Source organism: Hippoglossus hippoglossus, chromosome 4 (assembly GCF_009819705.1).
Source record: "Hippoglossus hippoglossus isolate fHipHip1 chromosome 4, fHipHip1.pri, whole genome shotgun sequence".
NCBI classification, from domain to species: domain Eukaryota; kingdom Metazoa; phylum Chordata; class Actinopteri; order Pleuronectiformes; family Pleuronectidae; genus Hippoglossus; species Hippoglossus hippoglossus.
In genome coordinates this window covers 9227135-9243786 of record NC_047154.1, presented here as the reverse complement: position 1 = coordinate 9243786, position 16652 = coordinate 9227135, and the positions used below count along the sequence as shown (strand labels likewise).

Genomic DNA, 16652 nt, shown 5'->3' with positions numbered 1-16652 from the left:
CAACGGCTTGACCGTCTGTGGAATACAAAAGCTGTGACTTAAAAACTAAAAATGTTCAACCACAGTGAAATATAATTTTTATACCCCATGTCATTTAAGAGCTTTTGGGGCAGATGGAGTAAAATCCTGCAGAACATATTCCCATATCCGCTCAGAGTTTTTTAAATGGAGCAAAATGATGACATTACTATGTCACTGCAGAAGCAACCACTTATTTTAGGGCAGTGTAGAATCTAAAATCAGCAATAACACAATTTTATTATGCAACTGTTTTGCACGTTATCTCCTTTGAGCCTTGAACTAAACTTAAAATAAATGTTTTTTTTTTCCAGAATGTTTTTAAAGCACTCACTCTGACTATAACAGAATAGAGGTCATAACTTTTCAGCATAATTTCTTGCTTCCTCAGAGATATGAGGGGTTGATGTATATAAATATTCAGCAAACCGGGCCGTGTATTTCATTTCACTCCGCTCACAATGTGACAGTAATGATGAAATACTGGAATAATGTAGCCTCTGTTCAAAGTGATAAAGATTCCTTTGCTTATGACTCTTTATCTTTGGAGTTGTTTTACGGCCTGGAGTTATAGCATCATTATCATTCAACGCAGATGACGTTTCTTTGTTGGCGAAATCCGGAAAGGGACAGAGCAACCTAATTTGGCAGTACACCCCAGGAACAGGCTGCGGCTGTGAGTGGGTGGCTGTAGCTCAGTGTGCTCTTGCCGAAGGCGCCCAGTCGACTGAACGCGAGATAAAACGGATTCTTTCAGTGCGGTGGAAACAGTTAAACCATCTACAGACAACATGTGGTTTCGACCTTTCGGCTTTTAGATCCCTCACGTCTGTACCTAGTTTCACCTCGGTCCGACTGTCTGTCTGAATGCCTCTGATGCTTGTCAATGATTCATCTCTCTCTCTTACATCAGTTTTCCACTTTCATCTCATTCCAGCTCCGACATGTTTCTTCAGATAGATGAATAAATAAAGTGTCCCGTCTTTTTATATTATTTCACTGTCTTTTTCCTCCGCTTGCTCCACCAGCCCGGCGAGCCCACCGCTACCGGCGCCACCACCACAAGGGCAGGAGGGAGCGCAGGAAGCACAAGAGGCACGGCCACAGAGAGGGGGGCCACCACGGAGGGGAGGCGGGCCAGGGCCACAACCACGTCCACTTCTGAACCAAAACATCCCCTTTTTCTCCTGTGCTGCCGACTTCAGTTTGCCTGACTCCCTCTTGTCCACATTTCACAACCTTACAGCCCAAAACTCTCTACCCAAGCCCCCCCCCCCCAAACCCACCCTTCCTCCCTGCACTGCCCTTAGCTCCGAGTCAGCCTGTGTCATTGTCGAGTCTGAGGCCTGACAAAGCGCTGCCAGGTTTTACCAGGACTGAAAAACAACTCCCTTTATACTCTTTTTACTTTCTTTTCCCTCTTTTACTTTCCTGTCTTAAGCTGTCTGTCTCTTGACCCAGTTTCTCTCCCTTTCAAGCTCAACAATGACCTGAAACATGGGGCTACGCTGACCTGTTTTTTGAAAAAAAAAAAAAAAGAAATACCTTTGAGATCCACAGCGAACAATCTTCAGAGAGAAGTGGTTTAGTACAACCTGTAAATAGGGACATCGCTGAAAATGCCATATCAAAATCAGACGAGTCAAGGAAGTTTGAGCCTCATGTTGTTGACTTGAGCATTTTGTCTGTTGAACACATTTTTCTTTTTTACTGACTGTGTTTCATTTCTTGACTCTGCTGCTTTTGGTTTGCTCTTTGTAAGACAATGTATTTGACTTTAAATGACATGGAGTTCTCCTGCAACATATTTGATTGATTTTCTTTGAATCAGAGGAGCAGCTGTAATTGTTTAATTTGATTGTTAGCGTTGTATCTTATTGTCGGTGTGAGACAGTTACTTTAGATCAGATGCTAAACCCCCATAGGAGAATGGAAAATGCATTATAACTCAATTCAGTTTCGCACATTACACATCAGTCACTGTTCAGATGTGTCGAACGATCTCAAACGTCTCTTGTTGTGTCAGACGTCCTCAGCTGTTGTCGTCGAGGGTTAATCTGAGCGATTGATGTCAATTTGTCTGAGCTTAGCTCAGTTTTCCCATATTTACTTTGTCTTTCCTCATCGTTTGTGCTGCTGAAGGAACATGTGCTGTGAATTAATCAAGCTGATGCAGCAGGATCAAGTTCATCTCATTCATCTCTCTTTCTTTTATGTTGGAGTTTAACTTGTTTGGTCTGATGAGAAGAATTTATGCTGTCAGCTGTGTTTAGTACAAAGAGAGCCTTCTCATATGTCACAGGCGGCACAAGATATGACAAGTCCGATAAGAGTCGGTTTAGGCTGCGTCCTAATTTAGGGCCATGTAGACTGCAAAGGCCGAACCAAATGTTCGGTCTACGGAGGATTTCCCTGATTTGTGTCAGCAGCTTGTCCCAGCCTTTGCCCCTTGATTTTTTAACAAGAGTTGAAGCCCAACACATACTTTTAAACATGTGAGCATTGGATGTTTTTGTCTAGTTGCTTGCCGCCACCATTATCTCTTTAAAAAAACAGTTCGTCACCAAAGCGCAATGAATCCGGGGATACGTTGGCTCGAGAAGGAATCACCTACTGGAGCCTTCATTGCTCGGTGACTCTTTTGTTGGCCTCATATGAGGGAGGCTTCTAAACGGAAGAGTCTAGTCAAGGGATAAATGTTTATTTTATGTTTAACCCAACTAAAACTTATCATTACATTCTGTCAGGTTGAGAAATGTCTTGCATTTTTTAACACTTAAACCATCATAAATTGTTTTATTTACATATATTCACATATTTACATATAACGTTCATCTTATAAAGTTGTAAACTATTGACTATTTACACATTCAGCAGATATGGAACACCATTACAATACTAACCTTGTGGAATATTTGCAGTCTTTTAGCTCAGTTTTGGTCTCCTCCAACCTCTGAGGTAAAAGCAGCTAAATAAAATGTCACTGTGTTCATTAGGTTATCACTTACTTTGTCTTTCTCGAAGATAGCGTTTAGTAAAAATGTTTTAAATCAGTTTGCTGCAGCTGCAAATAACACTGAGAGCAGTGAGAGAGAATCAAAATGGGTGATAAATAAAACAATTTATTGAAGCAGCATTAAATATTAGATTAAACTAACTTAAGATAACAGTTTTTACAGTACTCTGTGTTTGTGTGTGTGTGTACTTGTACTTATGAGGACCATTTTAAGCATAGACCTTACAAATTGAGGGCATTTTGGAAAAGACTGCTCTTAAGGTTAAGCCCAATTCATGCTTCTGCGTCGACCGGCGTCGTAGCTCCGGTGAAGCCTAAGCGTAGACGTGTTCCCTACAGGGAACTCTACACAGTACCCTGAAGGGCACCTCCCCAAAAACTACACGTCGAGGCAATGCAGATGCAAGAGCTGTGATTGGTCCGCTTGGTAGCATCGTATTTCCAGCAGAGAGTATTTTCGGAATCTCCTGCTTTGCCTCAATCGGTTTAAATGTCGTACAGACCATCTCCTCCAATGTCTTTCTACACACCTACGCACAGTGTCCTCACTAAGATAGAAGTACAAGAATGTGTGTGTGTGTGTGTTTGTGTTTATGATTGAAGATGTTGACAGTGGCTCCTCAGTGGATGATGATAGAGAGCGGCAGCGGAGATTAAGACTTCCCCATTTCTGGGGCAGACGGAGTCTCGGCGCTCTCACACCTGTGCTTGTTCCTGCTGCGTGTCCTGCTTTAAAGAGCAGATCGAGACGACTACTACAGACGCTCTGCTCTCTTTTCCCCTCCACTTTACTGCCGGGTTAAATTGCTGTTTTCTTAAACCCAGCACTTAACGTGGGAGCTCCTGGGATTATATCCCAAACACTGACTCCGACACTTTTTATCCTTTATGATTCTCCATCTCGCTCTGCTTTTTCCCCCTTCAACACCTCTTTTTATTTATCTCCCTCACTACATTTTCTTTTTACTGTCACTGTCTTTTTACAACTGAAAAATAGTGGAAGATAAGCACAGTTAAATTTAATTTAACCTGCTCTTTTATTACGAAGAGAATACACGCAGTGTTTTCAGCAGTCTGTCAAACAAACTATAAAAATAACACTAAAGCAGAATTGAGTATTATAAAGCCACATGAGGTAAAAGAAAAAAAAAATCAATCATGTGCACATTAATTCTCCTCCTTTGTTTGTCTCCTCTCACCTTGACAATGACACCAGTCTTCTGCATGGAGGGGGACCGTGATCCTTACACCTCTGTATCAGTTTAATTAATCTACCACATCACTAATTAACAAGCTGCATTATCTGCAGAACCACAGAGCAGCGATGACGGGGGAAGGGTTAGGGTGACGGACAGGGGGTCCAGAGAACTGTCGCAGCTGTCAAACCACCGTCGTCTCATAGATGTCAGACTGCCGGGGGCCTCTTCTTTTTGGGGAAGATGGATTGACCACGCGGGAATGACAGACAGGAGGAATTCAAATCTGAGCCAATGCCCTGAGACAGTGCAATTAGAGATTCATTAAAGCTCAGCACAAACTTTCTGAAAAAATGATGTGATGTAGATAGGGAAGTAAAATCAGGCTGGAAAACAGTAGCGGAGACAAATTGGGACAAAATTAAATGGAAGAATAGAAGACAACTTATTGAACTGTTGATGGATCTTCTTCCATGTCTTTGTCTTGCCTCTACAGAGATTATTAGGTCTTGAACAAAAATACCACACATTTATGTAAATCCTCAACTGTCACTCAAATTGATTATACTGATTATTGTGTTTTTTTTGTAAAGTTTGACCTGACATCTTCCACCAAACCGTCAAAATAAAACTGTTTGCTGTGGTGATGCTGCCTCCTGGGCTGTGTGGTATTTTGGTCAGTCAGAGCTTTTTTGCTTTGTGCCTTGTGCTTTGTGACGGCGTGACGCTCTCTCACAATAACACTTTAAGTATCGAATGCACAAAAACACAATTTTTTCATCTTCAGATTTCAAAATGGCTGTCCCTCTTTCCTTTTAACTCCTCCTTTTATCATCTCCTCTGTTCCCGCACCCTCTCGCTTCCCCTCATCTCAAGTTGAAGCCCAGAAAAAGCAGACAGACAGCAACGAAGCCTCGTGATTGTGAGTCTTAATTTCTCTCAATTAATCTCACGCTGTGTCCCGGCCCAGCAGCGAGTCTCACACCTGAGGCGAGAGCTGCAGGCAGAGCATCGGACGCCGTCACCGTGCCGCAGGTCTCTCCTCAGGCTTAGCAACAGATCCTAATCGTGACCCCGTCGTTCCCCTCACAGCTGAGGACGTCTGAGTTCAGCCGAGATGAGATTGAAAAGGGAGTGAGTTTGCGGTGTCACTCTCGTCTAAACAGCTGAGGCAGGAACACAAGATTGTTATACAAAACATCTTTTGTGGAAGAATGTGTGTTTTTGTTGAATCAGTGTGACAGAAGTGTGTGAACAAGTCAGAGGATATTGACTGTGTGTGTGTGTGTTTGTGTCACAGCAGGTGGGAGCAGCAGCATTCTTAGTATTCTTACACAAATAAAAAGCACAACACAACCACAATATACAAAAAATGTTTTATATATGGGAGAGAAACACACTAATGGGAATATGGAACACTCACATTTCTTCAAGCATTACATTAAATAAAGTAAAACATAAGAAGCCAATCAGACCTCCTTAAAGCATTTACCTGCATGATATACAAATTCAATATTTTGTGTCTTTATGATACCTAAAGGCCAGATTCTCTATGGTCTATGGACAATATCAAAAACATGGAAACGAATAAGCCGCATTGTTCTTGTTCCTCTGTAGAGTGAGGTCACTTTGCCCTATAGAATAATTAAAGCTACTTAACATTTTGAAGGTTATGTTTGAGCAGATAAATCCATCCAGTACACTTTTCATCATGAGTATCACTCTCATTAGAGCCCATTGTTATGTTGAGAAATCCAAAGCTTGACCGACCTACTGGGCTTGGTGAACGGTTGTTAAGATCTGATTGGAGGGAGTTAGATTCTGACCCTGTGTTTAAGTCCATTCACAAACTAAGTGTGACAGAAAACTAAGAATCTCTTGTTTCCTACATGAGCTGTAACGACTTTCCTTTTCTGTAAACCTCAGGCACGTGAACGCAGAACTCGTCGGGCAATGACAACCTCGTGGAAGTGGTAGAGGCTGTTGTCCTCAGCCGCACACAGACAGACTATTGATTTCATGATTAGCCCGTCTGTCTTTGATTCCTATTTAGTCTGTCGATGGCATTGACGGCACAATTGCGTCGATTGACCGCTGGATATTTTCTAAACGACAGGAAAACAGAGCGTCCTTGTTTACTCCGCTCCTCTGTGTCATTTGACAGGTTCTACTCAACTATTGTTTATCATCATCATCTCATATTCTTGTTCTTATCTTCAGCTCATCAGACCTTTCAACACTCTCTCTCTCCTTCTTCGCCTCTTGTGCTTTGCTGCATCGCCCCTTAACTTCTTATGTACAGTTGCACCCCTGCTGGTATTTGTGTGACACTGCGTCTCTGTCTGATGCTGAGTCGAGGCGATTCATCCCTGTCAAGAGAATGGCTGTGTTGTGTTGGGATGGATGGACGGATGAATGGACACGTATTACAGTGAGCGACTGAGTAATGAAAGAGACAAACAGCAGAAATCAATAACAAACACTCTCCTCTGTGATGTAAATACTCTGAAGCTTCTCCTTTTGATTTGTTTTAAATCCATTTAAACTCTGAGGTGTGTTTGTTGCTTAGCCTCCCTGGACCACGTTCATACAGCCAGTGAAGATCCGAAACCTGTCATCTCCCTCTTTCTGTTCCTCCCTCACACACACACACACACACACACACACACACACACACACACTGCTGTTTTAAACTGCTGCATCAGAGCAACAGACGCGCTGGACTACACACGGTGCAGGAGAGCCAGAAGCAAGGTGACAGTTCACCGCACAGACCAACATTTCTCCTTTGGCTCTGGTCCCTGCACAACACTTCAGAATGTGGCTGCTGTAGCTGTGTGTTAACTGTGAGCACAGACACAATATATCTGCAACTGAGCCCGTCTGCTGCCGTGTGAATGTGGTCCACAAGTATTTTTCCATATTTATTGATGTATGTTCTTATGAATTCCAGTCCTGTCATTGTATTATATTCTTTACAAGACAAGCGATCATTAAAGGAACCTCTTGTTTGGATCTGTTATCTGGCTCAATTGTGTTTATTCGTGTGGTATATTTAAAGCCACAGTACATGTATGTGTGTTTAAAGCTGCTGTAATGTCTTTAAAGAGGATCTAATATAATCATAAAAAGAACATAACATGTGTTATTAGTGTTTTTCTTAATGGGGAATTCCAGTATTTTTTAACCTTAATCCTAATCTGAAATAAAACTGGTTGTTTAAATGAATGGTGCTCTCAAAATCTTTTGGAATCGGCTACAATTTATTCTTATGGGGCAACAGCGGTGGTCCACAAAATGTTTACTAAAAGTTTTTCTTTCCTAAGATTTTTGGGTCTTTGCCGAGAGTTTGGCAACATTACATGTCTCACTCAACGAGAGGTGGCACTCTCTAGTCTCCTGAACTCCTCAGCTTGTTGTCTCTCTCTCTCTCTCTCTCTCTCTCTCTCTCTCTCTCTCTCTCCCCTTGCGCGTGCTTTAATTTGTGGCGGCTCCTCATCAGCATTTAGCTTTTCAAATCCAAACTCCTCTCTCCCACTCTCACTCTCATTATGTTTCCAGCTCCGTCTTCCTGCAACAGCCCAAGTCTGACGAGACTTGAGAGTAAGACTTCTCGTTGAGCGAGACATGTTGACAAGGAGATGTAAGTCATAATTCAGTTTAAGACCAGTTTAGCTTTAGCATGAATACTGGAAACGCAGAAGCAGCTAGCCTGGGTTAAACCAGTTTAATCTGTCCAAAAGCTCACGTGCGAAAACCAGAAATCGCTTCCATTTGGAACCAGTTGCCAGGCAACCAGCAGAGACTCCAGGAAGTTTCCATTTTGTACAATGTTGTTCAAGGCTACAGATCTCGTGTCTGAAACTGAGTCTCTGTGCATGTACAACGTGTTGATTCGAAACTTAAATGAAGAAAAACAGACCATGAACGTTTCTAAACCCATTAAATCAAAGTTTTAAACCCAATGCAGCAGCAAGACTAAACATTTGAAATGATCATGTTCTGAAAAAACACACACTGAGGGAAACGCTCATTCAGCTCCACACAGAGATTTGTGATTGTATCGACCACTTTGAGTTTATTATTCATTCCTGAAAAGTGCATGTAAAAAATATTTGTGTTCTCTCTTTGCTGTCTTCCTGGTTCTCTGTGCACCAAATCTTCGATTATGCACTAAGCTGCTGGTGTTTTTTTTCCCCGGAGAACAATCTGCGCCTCTCTGACCTTCATGTGTTGAACAGATGCATCTGTAAATCTCTTTGGATTCAGCTGAAATATTTTTCCTCTACTGCCAAGATATCAATAACACCAATACAATTTTGCTCCCAGGTTTTTTTTTATTTTTATGAATATATTCCAACTCTCTGGCTGCATTCAACAGAGGAGGTCGCCAAGGGCAAGTCCCCCTGCAGCATGAGCGATGGAGTAGGAGGAAAAGAGGAGACGGACAAGTGAGGGGGGGGGGGGGATCAGAGGTAACGGAAAGAAGGGAGGAGGGTGAACGTGGAAGAGGAGAGAGTGACAGAGACCTGTTCTGAATACACCTACTGTTGTACAGTCTAACCCGAGAGACCTTCAATTCACCTGAACTTCCTCTGATGAGATGAATGTGAGAGTCTCTCTCTTATCACCGAATGGTTTCATTTCCTCACAGCTCCTGTAAAAACACAACCACCTCTGTCTCTCTGTCGTTCCCTCTGCCTCTCCTTTTGGATATGTGACTCGCTTCGCTTCATTATTATTCAGAAACACCGGAAGAAGCCACAATGCCGAGGTTTCTGCTTTTCTGTCGACAATCAATCAGACTGAATATAGAATCTCCTTTACATCCTCTGCCTCTGTTCTGGCTGCCTCACTGATGTTTTATTTTTTGCCCCGCTCAGTCAATTCCAGGAGCAGGGCTCATTAACGCTGCTCACCGTGGAGTTTCTCTTATTCACAGCTCCAGATGACCTTCAGCTCTCCTCTGTTGCAGAGCAGTGGAGAGAGATTTGTTACAGCCACTTAAAGAGGCACCCCAAACGATAAATAGCGTGAAGTCCTGAGCCCTGAGATAGTTGCCTCCGAGGACCAGTGTGCACTTGTTCGTTAAAGTCTTTGTGAAGCTTAAAGAAACATACCCCAGCATCCTAGAACTTCCTCATAATAACCAATGAAAAGATTTAAAAACATGCTATTGATAGTCCAGATTTGTCCTGGTTCTTGTTGTACAACTTGGCTTTGAGCTGAGCAGATAACTTCCAGGCGTGGAAAGACTGCTCATCATAACCTTGTTCCTGGGTCGATATCAGCCTCATCTGGCAGGCGTGGCGAATCTCCAGCGTTATCTCCTAATGACGCTGCCAAAGTTCAAGAAGATTAAAAAAAAAGCAACAGGGGATTTGCATCATCTTAGAGGCCATGAAGTCTCCGACTCAACCCCGACGCCGCTCTGCCTCCTCCTCCCAGAAATACCGTCTTTATCTCTGACATAAACATAAGAGGCTGGAGGCACAAGTGCACTTTTTAAAATTTTTTTAAATTCTTTTCTCTTCCTCCGCGCACACCAAGCTGCTTATCCAAATCAAAAAAGGATTAATATGCATCGTAACCCTGTTTATCTTCCTCATCTTTATTGCAGCCAGGTTGTTGAATAGCTTCACCCATGAATCTGCATCCACACACCCGCCCTAATTATGGCTGCAGATGGCGGCGCGTCAGCTCACTAACAGCTCCTTTTACAGTGTAAGAGTGTGTGTGTGTGTGTGTGTGTGTGTGTGTGTGTGTGTGTGTGTGTGTGTGCGCGTGCACGTGCACGTGCACGTGCGTATGTGTGTTTGTTAGTGTGTGTGTGTGTGTGTGTGTGTGTGTGTGTGTGTGTGTGTGTAGGCGTGTGAGTGCGTGTAAGGGGAGGAAAGCCAGCAAAAACATCAGTGTGAGCCAGGTCTTTCATCCACTTTGCCTTCACATTCTGCTCTGCCAGCTGTGTACACAGAGAGCAGTGTTTTGTTGGATGACCCTGACTGACAATATTGGAAATCCGGCTTTATCAAGCAGATTTAAGCTCATCTACCAACACAGTACATTTACGTGTACTTCACTTCAGTATTCCAATGTTGTGCTTCTCACTCCAACTTTGCTACATTCCAGTCGAACATTTTGTATTTTTTGGGGAATATTTACAAGATGTTTAAATTGTAGTTAAGAACAGATCTTGGGTAACTTTACATTCCACTGCTTGCATGTATTACGCACGTTAAAGCGTCCAGCACGCATGGACTCATAAGTCACAGGAAATACAGTTGCAGTGGTGAAACCTTTGTCCCATTTCAAGTCTTACATATATTTATAGATGCGAACAAAAAAGCCCCCCCTCCATGAACATCACTCAAGTTGAACCAGGAGAAATGATCAGAGAATGAAGATATTTTACTAAAAACTGCATAATGATATATAAATGATTTTGTCCTCAGTCTCACTTAAATCATACTGAAAAAACAGCCTTTTTTATTCATTGCTTCGTAGCTAATGTAACAAACACACTAAAAATACAAGCACTTTGAATTTGTTAGTTGTTTTACTTTTTATATTAAAAGTACATTTTGCTGATATAATTTAAGTCGTTTCATTTACACCTGCAACAAACAAGTTGAGAAGACAAAATAAGAAGATAATGTTGACGCTGTGAACTTGTTAGCACTGATAAGGAAAACATTTTTGTATTTAGAACATTTATAAGACTTTTGAATTGTCTTCAGAATCTTTGTGTTGAATTGAAAGACTCTGTGGCCTTTTTGTATATTTGGTTGTTTGGACTTGTTTTGTATTAACAGACTTTGGCCGAGTTATTTTCATTGCGTTTGGTTCTTGTATTTGGATTTATATCTCAGTTGTTTGTACTTTAAGTTTATCATTTAATAGTTCCTGTTTCACTTTGGAGTTTCCTTTTGTGTCTCTTACATTACTTCCTCTCTTTGTCTGATTTTCTCGCTCCTGTGATTGTCTTCACCCCAATGTGTCACTTATCCTGCCTCCTTTGTGTGGATATATCGTCTCTGTGCTCCACATTGTCTTCTGGCAGTTTGCTTTTAAACATCTCTGGGTTTCCTTGTGTTTTTTTACTTTTGCTTAGCTTTCTGTTTGTTTTTTTTATTTTGTTCTTTTAAGTTTAGACTTCTAGTTGTCTTGCTTGCTTTATTAAAGTTTAATACCCATCCGTACCGACCTTGCACATTTGGTCTGCCACAGACAAAATGTGACACAATATTCACGTAAATCTCTTTCTAATATCTATTAAAGCCACTTAAAGTAAAACTTTTAATGCAGGACTATCAGCTGTAACAAAGTAAATTTACTCTGCTGTATTGACACTTTACTTTAAAGAAGACATGTTAGACTTTTTCAGTTTTTCCCTTTCACTGAGTGTGATTAATAGGTTTGTGTGTTACAGGTTAAACTGTCCACAGTTAACAGATGTCCTCTCCCACAAAGAGACTCCTATTGAAGATCACCTAGGCTGTGTATGAAATCCCCCACTCACACACTAACCCATACTCACTATACAGGGACTTCTATGTAGAGGTCTATATAGTGAGCTCATCTGCAAAACGCTTTCAGGCACTACTCAGTTCACTTCCTCTGCGCCGGTAACTACGTCATTGTCACAAGATCATGAAGTGCAACAATAATAAAGTCGAATCCCATAATAGATTTTAAATATATACTGAATAAAACATGTGAACACGAAGGAGAGAATAAAGTAAGTTAAGGATCTGAGTCGGTTACTTTGTCCACCACTGTCTCCCCACAATGGTATTTTTGACATCTGGTGAGGACAGCTGCTTTATTTTTAAACTTTGAACTCCCTCTACTTTCTACTCTCTGTACTCGAGGTTATCTGAGGAGAAATGGCAGGGCAGTATGATAGGTCCACTGATCTTATAAAATATTAAACGAGAAAGATGTGTGATACAGCTGCTAAACAGACATAGAAAAAGCTTCACAGTTTTTAGGGTCAGAAGTTTGGGCTCTTAACGCCGGCTTCCTCCGGGAGGTCACTTCAAATTCTTCGGAGGATGGAAGTGCACTCGGCCCGTGAAGTGAATAGTGTGTGTTGTGGCAGCAGTTTTTGTGACTGAGGTGTGATAAGGTTCAGCGGTTCGTGCACTTTCAGGAGCCACTCAGTTCCTTCTCTTCCCTGCAGGACCACAATAGCTCAGTGACCATACCCTTGAGACTTCCTGCTTTTCTCCCTTTCCCCACCTTTACCTCTTATCTCTCCGCTTTCATTTTCATCCCTTCACCCTTTCTCCCACCTATCTCCCCTCCGCACTTCTCCTTCTCTGTGCCTGCCTTTCACTCCGTCCTTCCCTGTGACTTTGTGTTCGTGGTGAGATTGACTCCACACACACTCACACACACACACACACACACACGCACACACATTGACGACTGCATTCCCACACAAATGGCTCGAACTGTTTCATTAACCTCCCACTATTCTCATTTGACCCAATCCAGGACTGTTGAAAGTGCCAAGTGAGTAAACAAGTGTGATTCACTGTTGATGTGGTGAGTGTGGCAGCTTTTCACTGAAGCAAAGAACTAATGGAAAGATGGAGGTTGAACGTGATAAGTCTAAAGTTCACCTTTGCTGCATCCTACGTTGGCCGAGAGAGCTCAACCCACTGCAAATTTAGAAAACACATGCAAAGAGAAAAAACAGGTTCATCGCCGTTCTCGTTTTCGCAATTTACAGCGCGTTTCTGTATTTATATGTGTTGTCGAATTGATGAAGTTGTGTTCTTTTCTTAATAAAGAACAGAGCAAAAGCGTTTTCAAATTCAAACGTAATAGTTTAGATGTAGCTTTTTCTTTCAAGGCATCGATAAGTGACAGGGCAAGCGTGCTTGTTCATTAGCCACACTGTGCTCCGTCAGATGTTTAACACTTTCAATTATCTCAGCACTGCTGTCTGTTTAATGCAACCGGGGGAAACCTCTCACAATTTGGCCAATTACATATCTCCACAAACCATAATATGTATCAGCAGCGGCGTCTTTCAGCTGAATTACACACAGAGTGCATAAGGCATTAAGGGAAATAGTTAAGGGAGAGAGGGTAATTCAAGAAGCTATTTCCCCTGGGTTTCTGTTATACGGACATGGCATCTGTTTGTGTGTTCAATCATATCAATACTGAGGTCAGATGCAAAGTTAGAATTAATTCCTGTGAGCATATCATCTCCAAGCATTGCATTGTTCCCATCATAGCCTGAAGTCTACGCCGTCAACAAATGACTCCGATGTTTGTCGAGAGGGATTCCACCAGTTTCCAGATCTTAATGAAGACATCCTTTGTTTGAATATAATGAATTGGTATAAAAGATTTGCAGTGAGGTTACATCTACTTTATATATATTTAACCACTGGAAAACTCTAGTTTTGTCCGTTTTTGGCTGTTCAGTTTTGTGGAATCTGCACCTGGAGCATATTGTTTTTTTAATTAGTCAGAACTTAATGCTCTTTAGTTATATCTTTTTTATACTAATTTCCTTTGGCACAAAAAATGCAAACAAAATGCAACATTTTTGCCAAAATCCAGGCTGAAAAATGCTGTAGGGGCCTTTTGCACCACATCAAAGATCACACAGGTTGCTATAGGAATGCATAGCACATTCTCAAACCCTTTAAACCTTTACCTGTTTCTGACAGTGTTTGCACTGTCAGAAATTCATCTTAACAGCCAATGATGATGCAAAACAATGTCAGTTTCTTGTATTAAATGGTTGCATGTTATATGTTTTCTCAATAACACACTGGTGTTTGCATGTATTGTCTGATTAGACCTTTGCTCAGATTCACGTTGGGCAGAACGGTGCTGGGTTAAACGTGTGATCCATCCGCACACAGAGCTCTCCTTTCACAGCCGACACTTTGTCATGTAATACAACGAAAAGCACAGGTATAATTAATAACGTTAACCCTGCTGCGCCCAGGACCATGGTATTATAAATGCTGGCTCACTGCATGAACCTGTGGCACACTTAAATGGAATATAGCCGTCATTAATCCAAATAACATGTGAAGAAGTCTGTAAGGTTAAAGGCGTCATTTGTCCAACTGGTGAACAGGTGAAAGAAAACTACCAGGAGAATCAGTGAGATGTCAGCATGTCTGTGCAAACATCTGTGAGGTGCACCAGCAAAGGTGAGCGTGCATGTATGTGTGTGTGTGTGTGTGTGTGTGTACTTGTAATTGTGTGACTAGTGTTAATCCTGTGTCTTTGTATTTTCTCGTCCCCTCCTCTCCGCTTCCATCCCAGATCTGTTCAGGGGCCCTGACCTCTGTCGCAGGCTGATGAATGAGATTCGAGTGAGAGCCAGCGTCCTTCCCATTGCTTCGGATTTATTGTGTGGCACAATACTCTGTTGTTACAGGGTCACCTAATTTCTTGTCATCCTCAGAAGAAAAAGGCAGAGGACGGAGTGGCTTGATGAAAGGAAGACAGCACTGTCATCTTCTGAGCAAACTAGTTGAAAGGGCTCAATCACTTTCCTGCAGTGTGCTGTCTTCGCCCCATCATTCTCTCTGCCTTTACAGCTAATGTTTATCTTGTCATGGAATGAAAGGGAACGTAAATTAGCTTTAATCAAGGCCAGTACCTCCCTAATGTTCTGCCTCATGAGGATATTCTGCTGGCTGACCTGTTGAGCTCACCATCTGTGGAATGTGCTGGTTTCTTTGAGCGCTCAGTCGGTCCAACATGTAGCTGCTATTACCATTATTATTCCTGCTAACAAAAGCATACTGCGCACAGATCTATCGCGGTGCTTGCCAAAGCGCTGGCAGACAAACTGGAAGTATATGCTGCTATTTATGACCCCGCTCTTACATAAGATGGCGTTGCTGCTAAATGCCATGCAAAGTGAATTTCAAATGGGTTAACGTCACAATCCAGAGCACATGAAAAAACATCTAAATCACTTCAGCACTGAAATCCCAAATACATAATTCAGCATGAAAAATAAATGTCATAGTGCATCAAGCAAGACTTTGCTTATTCATTTAATGGCTGTGACTCCACATCTGCAGCGGCACAGAGTAATGGGGTTGGTGAGTGTCCTGAGCAAATCATTAAAATCATCAACTTTGATCATCCAGGTCATAGAGGTATTTCTTTCCTCTTTGAAAATGTAAAATAACAGCACAGAGCCGTCTATAGGGATGTGATTTACTTTTCACGGCTCAAGTTCGTCACTTGCAGCAATCACTTTATTATGTCGGACTTGCCATAAACCTGACTTTAATTACATGCTGTCAGTTGCTATGACGATAACATGGCTTGTTCTGCTGCGTTGGAGTAACACCAGCTCACTCCCACTCAGAGCCGGCTCACTGCTCAGCACTTTCTCTGCTCGGCAAACACTGGATCATGTGAGTCAGAGCAAAGCACAAATACTCCAGATTGAAACATTCATCACTCATCACCTGTGACTTCTACTTACACAATGACTTTGGTCCTCAGAAGTAGCTGCAGAGTGAGCGCCCCCTGCTTTCACACAGAGGTCAATCACTCCACTACTCCACTATCACAACACTGAGTTGTTCCCGCTGCCTTTTAAAAATGTCTGTAACGTAAACAGGCAGCTGCTGACCCAGACCCAGCAACTCTATGTGATATAGGATCTAGCTTTTGTTTGATGTCGACACATTTCTGACTCATTGGTATATTTAGCATACATTTACTCCAAGTCATAACCTGGCTTATTTACTATATTACATGAGCGATTTGCATGAAATTTGGCACAGATTTTCATGGTTCCCAGAGGAACTATCCAACTGACTTTACATCGTGTTACAGTGACTTCATCTAGCACCTTCATGACACTAACATTGTGTTATTTTTCGTGAAATATCTCAACAACTATTTTATAGATTGCCATTTGATCTAATCAAATACCTACTAAACAAATGTCATTATCATTGAACTCAGCTGCTCTTTTTGTTTAGATACACCAGATTGTGAACATGGTAAATATTAAACCTGTTAAATGTCAGAATATTGGCATAAGCTGTGTTCATGTTCAGAAGCCGCATCTGTTGAAGAACTTGGTCTAAGGAGGCTGTACCTTCGTAGACCGCATAGGCCGTGAAGGCAGAACCAAAATGAGACAGTCATGTCTATGGCGGATTTATTGTTGGCGTCACCGGCTTGTTCCTCCCCGACCACTGCAACATTACACTTTGAGTTGCTACACTTACTGCAGCTTGGCTAGTCACAAAGCTACCTCGTCATTGCCGCGCTATGAATCCTGGGATAGGTTATCCCAAGAAGGATCCACTTGTTGGATTCTTCATTGCTCACAAATAGAAAAATGTATCTGTCAACTGCATTTGTAGGAGCCTTCGAAGGTAGCAGCCCCTGAATTGGGATAAAGCTTT

The 16652-nt window shown here is 42.0% G+C and overlaps 1 protein-coding gene and 1 long non-coding RNA gene across 3 annotated transcripts in view; one reads left to right on the top strand and one right to left on the bottom strand.

Annotated features, from left to right (window-relative positions):
* The window catches only part of ncanb (neurocan b), a 150974-nt gene extending 145551 nt beyond the window's left edge, over positions 1-5423 (top strand). Inside the window, exon 16 of one of the 2 annotated variants that reach the window (XM_034582881.1) lies at positions 1047-5423. In XM_034582881.1, the coding sequence (XP_034438772.1) occupies positions 1047-1183 (137 nt within the window). In that variant the 3' untranslated portion in view covers positions 1184-5423. Of the gene's footprint in view, positions 1-1043 lie in introns of both variants that reach the window. The other variant, XM_034582880.1, reaches the window with a different exon arrangement.
* LOC117760114 lies at positions 2247-12653 on the bottom strand. The gene is made up of 2 exons (XR_004613616.1): positions 12610-12653; positions 2247-6910 (listed from the first exon to the last, which is right to left on the bottom strand). It is a non-coding gene; the product is annotated as an uncharacterized LOC117760114 (long non-coding RNA).
* Between the last annotated feature and the right edge of the window lie 3999 nt (positions 12654-16652).